The sequence below is a fragment of the Gobio gobio genome, assembly GCF_949357685.1.
Source record: "Gobio gobio genome assembly, chromosome: 10".
In the NCBI taxonomy this organism is placed as follows: Eukaryota; Metazoa; Chordata; class Actinopteri; order Cypriniformes; family Gobionidae; genus Gobio; species Gobio gobio.
The window spans coordinates 40,091,327-40,101,684 of NC_137116.1; the positions used below are offsets into that span (position 1 = coordinate 40,091,327).

General features: G+C 36.8%; 1 protein-coding gene across 1 annotated transcript; it reads left to right on the forward strand.

Moving 5' to 3' along the window:
- Positions 1–106: 106 nt before the first annotated feature.
- suv39h1b (SUV39H1 histone lysine methyltransferase b) lies at positions 107–9,577 on the forward strand. Its single transcript, XM_079828117.1, has 6 exons — positions 107–169; positions 1,815–1,996; positions 3,706–4,359; positions 4,592–4,738; positions 4,931–5,060; positions 8,337–9,577. Exons 1-6 carry the CDS (start codon positions 151–153, stop codon positions 8,468–8,470), a joined length of 1,266 nt encoding a protein of 421 aa, XP_079684243.1. The 5' UTR covers positions 107–150; the 3' UTR covers positions 8,471–9,577.
- Positions 9,578–10,358: the final 781 nt, after the last annotated feature.

The window sequence follows — 10,358 nt, forward strand, 5'->3', positions numbered from 1 at the left end:
ATAAACCCAATTTTGTTCAAACTTCCAATAAACATATTATCGATATAAATACTCTTTCTCTATTGGTTGCCCAACCCGTCACTCAGACTGTGCCGCCTCCAATCATCGAGCAGCCTTTTAATCATATATAGTTTTGGCGGCGGTCGGAAGATGGCGGAAAATTTGAAAGGTAAGAATATATCGTTTTAATCGTTCAGAAACAACGGTTTACCTAATATATGTCGTATTTGTTACACGAGTTGTTCATTTGTGCATTTTCAAAGAAACCACGGAAACAAATGGCCCGTTTTGGAAGGATCTTCGCTGCAAGTTGTTGATAGAACTTCACATTAGGTCGATGTTATGGCCACCGCGCGCTCACGCAGCACATTCAACAAGCTCATTGTGAATGCCTCGACTCATCTTTTCTTTCGTTAACTTTTTTGTAAAGTTGTGAAGCGTAACATATGATGCAGTGGTGTATTTACAGTAGTTAGCATCATGTTCCGTGTTTAGCTAACTTTTCCGTTCTCTTGGGGAATATGATCTAACGTTACGCGGTAAAATCGAACGCTGGACACCATTAAAAAAAAGCACATTTTCCCACAACATGTTAATCTACGCCTGTGTCTTATGTTTCCCCACTTAGTATATATGTTTAAATCTCATGTCTATTTTTGCCAGTTTATTAAATGGCTCATTGGTTAGTGGTGGTGCATGTGGGATTTTCTGTAAGAATCGCAAATTTGATCCAGTTATAGGTACATGTTTTAATAAATGTTTCGCTTTCATGTTCTGTGGTCTTTCAAGCTGTTTTATGCCAAGAATCATAGGTTGGGGGATTATGATGATGATGAGGAGGATTCCCTCCTTGTCAAAGCCCCTTCCTGCAATATACAAGCAGTTACATATTTTCATTTTAAAAGACCCGTTTAAACGTTGTAAGGAATATTGTGTTATAATAACATCAATTCAATTATTAATTAATTGCTTTTGTTTGTAATTGTACTGAAGAATGTTAATGTTAAAATATTATATGTACAATATTTGCTATGTAAAGTTTGCAACCACTTAAAAAAAAAAACAACAACAACCCAATATTAAAATATAAGATTTAAAATGATTTGGGTGCCACTTTTCACATAATTTTAAAACAAAATGAAAACAATTTAACTACTTAGTAAACGCCTCCAGTGTTGACTTCTATACATAAACAACACAAATACAAAAACTAATCTTACAAATGTGTATTAAGAAGTACTAGTGCAAATCGTGATTTAAGAAGTGTTCTTTTTTATAAGCTCTTATGCTCACTAAGGCTGCATTTGTTTGATCAAAAATGCAGTAAAAACAATAACATTGTAAAATTACAATTTAAAAAAAGAGAAAAAATCAGTTTGACTGTATTTTAAAATTTAAATTATTCCTTGAATGAATCATAAAATAATAAAAGCTGATTTTGGAGTATCATTACTCTAGTCCTCAGTGTCACATGATCCTTCAGAAATTATAATATGCTGGTTTGGTGGTCAAGAAACATTTCTTAATATTATCAGTGTTAAAACTGTTGTGCTGCTTAATATTTTTGTGGGGACATTTCTCACAATTCTTTGAATTGAAAATATATGAAAATGAAATAAATGTTTTGTAACAATTTGGAATGGTAATGTGTATATTACCCTTAAGTTAAAATCCATTTTGTAATTTTTTGCTGCCAAATTCTCTGCAGACTCCTAGTTTACAGGCATGTGTACATAAGCTGTGCAATGCATATTTTTATCAAAAACTTTTCATCTTGCGTTTTTCCTGCAATTAACATCTAATTGTTTTTGTAGCTCAAGTGTGTATGGTAGCATGCATTGCCAAGGCAGACCAGCTGGCCGCGATCTGCCGAGAGCAGGGGGTGGTGTGCGAAGAGCTGGGCATCACCAAGAACAACCTGAGCGACTATGAGGTAGAATACCTCTGCGACTACAAAAAGAAAGTTATCAACGATGGGAAGATACAAATAGTACAGGTGAGTGTAAAACTGTGGCTTGTGTTAAGTGTACCTACTTTAGGGGTGGGTTAAACAACCAAAATTTAATTTTTTTTTACAATATGAGATTTTATTTCATGTTAACTATATAAATCACAATATAGTTATTAATAATAAGAACAAAGAAGCAAATTATAAACAGAAGGACAAATATAATAGAACAAAGATACAAATTAAACATAGTAATAAATAATACAAATTGGATAATAAAATGTAAAAACACTGCGTAATCTTCACTGTTTGAATGAAATATAAATTGATTCTTAATAAAGATACAATAGTTATTCAGTCAAGAGCAGTGAGTGATTTTTTTTCTTTATCTTTTGTTGTTTGATGAACATTAAAGTCCCTGTAAAGTCAAAACTAAACATGTGTTCTGAGTTTCTCACACCACAGATAAATGTGTTATTAACCACCCAGCCAAATTTGAATCATTAAAAAATCCGCCAAGTACATAAAATAGCTTATCAAAAACTTTGAAAAAATGAGCAGCATTGTCTGCTCTCAAACGCTGGGGGTGTGTCCGCTGTCGGCGCCGAAACCACACCCACACGCGGGAAAGCTGCTCGTGTTAGGGGAGGAGCCAGGCTCGGTGGCTCCAGTGCGTCGTCGAGCCACCGTTTTAGCTCCGCCAAGAAAATCCTGAACACGGCAACGGTGAAAAACTGTTTAACGGTCTAACTTCTGAATTCAGTACTACATAGTTCACAGTCTTTGTAATTTGTTTCAGCAATACAGAAAAAAATAGAAAAAATATATAGAAAAAAATCTCAGAATTGCCTTTACAGGGACTTTAATGACAGACAGCAGCAGGTATAATGGGCTGCTGTCATTTTAAATTCACCTTGAAATCAAAATGTACAATTCTTAATTTTTTTTTTTATGGAACATTGCATTATAAATTATTTATCCAGCACAAGCTTTTTTTCTAAATATTGGTGTGCTTTTGGAATCAAAATAACTTCCTCTCCCTCTGCAACGTCATCTCTTCTGTGATGACGTGTTTACTGGCGCGAGATCGCAGCAATGGCAAATCACAATGATCCAATTTAATCCTAATGGACAAAATCCAGCCCTACATTTTTTCTTGTTTGAGAAACAGTTTCATTTGGATGTATGTCACAAGAGGGAAGAAAAGTATATAGCCTCATGCATTGACCCAATATACTGATACACACATTTGATTTCCTGTTTAGGATCACTTGAGACATAACTGACTGTTTATAAATACTCCACACAATGTGTGTGTGTATGTGTGTGTGTGACCATTCAAGTGCAAAGAGAACTGAATTTGGAATCGTATGCTGTCTAAAAGACTTTTTGTGTGTCCGTCAGCACGAGTACAGCATTGTGTTCTTTTCCATGCCTTATTGTGCTTAACTCTTTTTAATATCATGCACGTCCCACTTTCATTCATGCATCTTTCTGACATTGTAAAGTGACAACAAATTTTAGTACTGCGCTATGCGGATATATTTAGATGCATGATATAAATAATATAGCAAAGTCTTTAACAAGACTTTATATCACCACCACTATATATAGAGATATAGATAGATAGTAGATATATATAGATATAGAAAGTAAATTCTACTACATGAAGGGTAAAATGAGTTTTATCAAAGCAAAAATGTATCCAGATCTAATTACATTTAAGTTCACTACCACCCCTATTACCCCCTTCACAGGAGTTATACTTGGTGAAATGGAAGGGCTACCCTGAATCCAGCAACACATGGGAACCTCGGAAGAACCTGAAATGCGTAGATCTGCTCAACCAGTTCTGGGAGGACCTGAATGCGGAGATGCAGAAACAGAAAAAGCGTGCCGCCCCTCGTCGCCTAGACCCTGCCACCGTTACGCAACTTGTCCAGCGGGCGAAACTCCGGCAGATCCTTAAACAGTGGGAGGTTCACCTCAACAGCCTGGGTGCCCACAAGGGCCACATCTATGTCCGGAACCAGGTCGACCTCGAGGGCCCGCCTAAGAACTTCACCTACATAAATGACTATAAAGTTGGTGATGGGATCCTGTTGAACGAGGTGTCCGTGGGCTGCGAATGCAGCGACTGCCTGGGCAACCCCTTGGAGGGCTGCTGTGCCGGAGCGTCGCAGCACAAGTTCGCTTACAATGAGTTAGGCCAGGTCCGCATTCGACCCGGGCTGCCCATTTATGAATGCAACAAGCGGTGCCGCTGCGGGCTCGAATGCCGCAACAGAGTGGTGCAGAGGGGCATTCAGTATTCCCTCTGCATTTTTAGGACAGACAATGGCAGGGGCTGGGGGGTACGGACCATGGAGCGCATTCGCAAGAACACTTTCGTCATGGAGTACGTTGGGGAGGTAAGAAGCACGGGAGGGTTTGAGCCATATAGTTACTTCACGCCTGGATCAGATAATATTTTAAATATTCTATGAATTTGTGTCATTTGATCATTTTGGTTTAGACAAGTTTTTTGGGAACCTTTTGCTTCACTAGTAGATAGTGGCATTATCAAACCAATGTTTTCAGTTTTATTGTGATGGCTGTTTATCCCAGTAATAAGTATTCTGGCTTTTTTCTGTTTTGCTTTAGATCATTACGACAGAAGAAGCCGAACGCAGAGGTCAAATATACGATAAAGAAGGTGCCACCTACCTTTTTGACCTGGATTATGTGGATGACGAGTACACTGTGGACGCTGCTCACTATGGAAACATCTCCCACTTTGTCAATCATAGCGTGAGTGGACTTGAGCTTGCATCTACTTGAAATTAGATAGCGTATTTTATTTTATCTTTGTGAGTTGAATCTTACATTTCCCTAAACGTCACCAATAACCAACACATTTTACTTGATATCACTTAAACTGTAGCTTTTCATTTAAGGGCAGTAATTGAATGTCACAAGTGTTTTCTTCATTTGTGTCCTCAGTGTGACCCGAACCTTCAGGTATATAATGTGTTTATTGATAACCTGGATGAGCGGCTGCCTCGGATAGCGTTCTTTGCCACACGTGGGATAAAGGCTGGAGAGGAGCTCACCTTTGACTACAAAATGAAGAGTACGTATGGGACTGTATAGAATAGGGGTGCAATTATGTTCAAACCGAACAACCATGATACTCCACCTTTGGTATGTACCGCGGTACTCGCTAGGGCTGTCACTTCACGTTCGAAAATCGATTGCACAATCGATCGGACCAACCAACACAAGTTTCGAAAATGAAAATAGGGAATCGATTTTAACCAAACATGTACACTATTATTTTTGAACGAATTAAACAAATAAAGTTATTAACAGGTATTATTAATATGTTGAAATATGTTTTTAAAACTTGCATGTGTTCATATTGTGACAATGCTGTGTGCGTAGAAAAGAATGAGCGCTATTTCCTCCAGAAGGGAGAGCAGCTTTCTCATTCCTCTCAGCCCTGCTCGCTCAACCCGAAATGCCCTTAGGGGCTACGAAAGAGTGAATGACGTCGAAAGCGACCTCTTACAGGAGATGTTGATTTATGAAAAGGAACCACCTTTGCCAGCTGACAGCGACCCGCTTTTGTGGTATAAGATTGGCAGTTCGAAATACCCCCACCTTGCGCAGCTGGCAATGAAGTACCTGAGTGTCCCTGGAACATCAGTGCAGTCGGAGCGCGTCTTCTCAACAGCTGGGCATATAGTGAATAAAAAACGCTCTGCTCTGGACCCCGAAAATGTTGATAACCTTGTTTTCCTGTCCAATTTGTAATAGAGCCTTATTTGCACGTTTCATCAGTAACGCCCGCATAGCTTAAGTGTCGGTTCGCCTGTTCGCAAGCTAAGTTCATTCAAAGTTTCATTTTGAACGGTTGAATAATTACGTTAAATTATTATCCACACGAACTTCACATTCAGTGTAGGCTAGTAAATTTTTAAGCTTTATTTTCAACCTCTTTTCATGGACTACAATTTTTTTTTTTTTTTTTTTTTTTGGAATTTATAATCGTAAACACAGCCATGTTAAAGCCTGTAGCTAATGTTTTTCTTTGACGTTATGGCAGTCCACTCCGCTTAATGTTTTTTTTTCCCTGAATGTTGCACTCCTGTTTGTCATTGTGCACAAAATAAATCATCAGAAATATTGCTGACTTGTGCGCCCTCAAGCGCCTTCTTTACTTTCATCCTAATGCCCGTTAGTTGTCCGTGGATTGGCGTAGGCTATATTTAGTGTTGAAAATGAAAACGTCATTTAAAATCGATTTTAGAATCGATTCAATGAACACTTGTCTCAAAAATCGAACAGGATTTTTTAAATAAAAGTGACAGCCCTAGTACTCGCATGGTGTACCGAACGCCCCCCGCCGCCCCGGCCCATTGTTGAGGTTGACATAACTTTACCTTATGTCACAAAACTAAATTCTTCCTTGTCATTTGATTTAATAGTAATTAGGGTTGTAAGAGTACACGTATTCGTCCTGCCAATTTTCGGTATGCATCTTATGTGTACATGACGAAGTGTTGTAGCCTAACCACCAGTAATCACAATAAGCTCCACATTGTGTTACTTTCAATAAGAAACAAAGTGTCATTTTCAAATTCTGTCCATTTCATCACGAAATTCAAGCCAAAAATGTTGTTTTGACAGATCACTGTATAGACACCTCAGTTCAAGCGGCAGCATGGAGCGCGAATTAACCCGATCATCTCTTCCTCTTTAATACTAGTTACAGAATAAACATGAATGAACATTTGAAGGCATGTTAAAAGATACAGTACAACTTACTGAAACAAATCATATCTTGTGTAATCGCTCAATGTTTCAATGGCGGAAAGATGTCAAGGCGTTGTTTACACTTGTAAACGACAGCATTTAACTCAGGCAAGTCATTCAGTGTTCTCAGCTTGTTAGTCACCAGAGAAATGAACTCTTGCTAAATATATCTGGACCACAAAAAAAGTCCTAAGTTGCACGGGTATATTTGTGGCAATACCCAAAAATGCATTGTATGGGTCAAAAATTATCGATTTTTCTTTTATGCCAAAAATCATTAGGATATTAAGTAAAGATCATGTTCCATGAAGATATTTTGTAAATTTCCTACCGTAAATATATATAAAAATTATTAGTAGTAGTAATATACATTGCTACGGAATTTAGACAACTTTAAAGGCGATTTTCTCAATATTAAAATTTTTGCCCTCTCAGATTCCAGATTTTCAAATGGTTGTATCTCTGCCAAATATTGTCATATCCTAACAAACCATACATCAATGGAAAGCTTATTTATTCCATGTTTTGTGGTCCAGGGTGACATATGCGCTGTATTGGCCTATATAATTATCTTAAGTTGTTAGTGATGTCTTGATTATTTAATACAAGTTTAAATAAATCTGTCATGAAAATGACAGCCATTGTGTAAAGATTAGATATCTCAACAACAAATTGAAGTAAAAACATAATTTTATCATTTTTTGAGAAGTTAATGCAAAAACTGCCAGTTTGCATACAATGTTATTCGAAAATGTAGCTTTTCCATTACAGAAATAAATTGCATTTGAAAATATACTAAAATACAAAACAGTTATTTTAAGTTTGAATAAAATGTCGCAATATGGCTGTTTTTACTATATTTATTGATCAAATAAATGCAGCCTTGGTGAGTACAAGGGTGCTTTCACACTTAGTTCGATTGCCTCCCCCCTGCCTCTGCTGGACTGTTCAGGTTATATTATTTGGGTCTGAACCGGGGTGCGTTTGCGTCATAAAACCGCAGCTGTTTACCCCGTTGCTTGGTAACAATGACGAGGGAGTAGGCGGCAAAATGCATAGCATTGCTCGCCTCACTTTTTTATATATATTTGTTTTTAAACCATTGGTTTTGTTTCCAAAGATTCAATACGAAAATGGCACTTGTCTTATCTGCCGTGAATGTACTGTAAATGCTCTAAAGAACACTGAAGGTGAGCAGAAATGCGATCCACAGCTCTCTTCTTGCAGTACGGCAGTCATGCTTGTCAAGAAAATGAGTGAAAAACACACATTTGAATCAAGTCATACGACATTAATAGTGGGTCACTTCTGCGATTTTTAGTACGATTGTGTTCATATCATCAGCGAGCCGTACTGGAGTTCACATGAACTTTTTAAGTTCACACCACCCTTTTTAAGCGGACTCTGGACCGCGAACCGAGTTCGGAAGACAGCGTTCACATCATCCAAACGAACCGAACTCTGACGTCAATCGAACCCGGGTGTGCACCAAAAGTGCTAGTGTGAAAGCACGCTTGACTTCTTTCAAAAACAAAAAAATCATATACATTTTTCAATCTAAATCCTTTTTTTCTTCTCATTTTTCCCATAGTTGATCCAGTTGATGCCGAGAGCACAAAGATGGATTCTAATTTCAGTCTGACGGGACTCCCAGGATCCCCTAAGAAGCGTATGCGCATGGAGTGCAAATGCGGGGTGGCGACATGTCGAAAGTACCTCTTTTAGAGGATGTTCATGCTGAAGAGGGACTGAAAGATCATGTGCTCAAGTGAATAAGTTGAAAGCATCTGCCGTTTAGAAACTTAATGCAGTTTGAAATGCATATTTGAATTTTAAGTGTATATTTAAGTTTTTATTTCCTTAAGATCAACCTCAATTTTCTCAGAATTGTTGTCCACCATGTTTAGTGTATAAAATGTGGCATTAATCTTTAAATTTTTCCGTTAGAAAATATTTCAGTATTTTTCATATTTTAAATCATATCAGTCTTTGACACAATGGAATTCTTACACAAATGATTTGAATTTTTTTTTTACATTTAAATGTTCATATTTTATTTGTTTGAATAGGAGGGATTAACTTTTTTTTACTTTTTCCAAACAACTTTTGTAATGTAACTTTTTGCCCTGTTTTAGCATATCTTTTAGACCAGTATAAAATATCAAAAATCTACAATGTACTTCCTTATATTTTTGTTTTCATTAATTACCACCAGGGGGCAAAATTTTACTATTAATGCACAGAAAGGGAAGTTTGTTAGACTGAGGGAGGTGGACCTACATGAAATGTTGCCTTTTACGCATGCAAAATGTTATCCTGTTTTATGTGTATATAGTCTAACATGTGACGCAAATATATTCATACTGTCAAACTGGCCTTTCATTGAATGTATTTCAGAGCTGGACTTCATGGATGCATAGATGAGTGCGAAAGCTTTAGTTTGGTTATTTCATTGATCGGTCTGACTACTATTCAGGGTTGTTTTTCCCAAATGTCTCATGAACATATTGTCTACAATATTTTTTTTGGGAAAAAAACAGCTCCGGTGGTTTTCAGAAGTGGACAGTGAAGCTAGAGTGTGTGCTGTAGATTGATGAGATGCTACATAAATTCTGGATAGCTTATGCTCAGGAACGCTTAATTATTAAATTCACACAATTATATAACTACCATTCTCAACCAAATCTGTGCATATGTATATATTAAAAGACTGCCACTTGTTATTTTTATGTTTTGTATTAAAAAAAAATCAAGTTAATTTGTCAAACCTCGCATTTATCACACACTTGTGCAACAAACTTTGTGTCCTTGTTTATTAAATCATATCATGAGTTCCACTGGTCTGTGAATATAACTTCACTACCAAATTTTGAAATTTTAGCTTCATCGGAATGGTCCGAAACTTGGTGACTTTATTGGTACTTGGTATATGAACACCCAAACAAGTGGTATTCCTATGGGGGTCATTTTTGACCCGAAGGTCCTGAGTGAATTCTTTTTACGACCACTTAGACTTTTCAAATCCTGTCCCCAATTTTTTTGGGTGTTCATATACCAAGTACCAATAAAGTCACCAAGTTTCGGACCATTATGATGAAGCTACGAATTTTTTTTAAAATTATAAAACGCAAGATCCACTTTAGTGGTAATGTGCTATTGCGTGATAAAAATGCTCAATGTGTCCACCGGATGGCACCGGTCTCATTAAAAAAAATTGCTTTCATGAGGCCTAGGCTTGACTCTAAAATGAAATACAGCTTTAATTAAAAAAAAAAAAGATTGATATATAATATATATATATCAATTTATATACATTATTATATTCAATGGAGAAAAATGGGTCATAATTATTGCATAAATATTATAAATCATAAAATTATATCAAAACACCAAAAAAGAAAACATATTATTGAACAAAATATATTTCATTGATTTTACTCAAATCTTTTTTTATCTTAATCCCGAAGGTCCTGAGTGTGACCCATAAATGAAGAACCCCAGAGGGTTAATTTCAGTTGGGGTAATTTTACATTTGGCTGACATTGACAGCAAACTTGATTTTAACATTGACGGGCTGCACACACAAAAAGCTCTGAAATAAATTGGTCAGTAT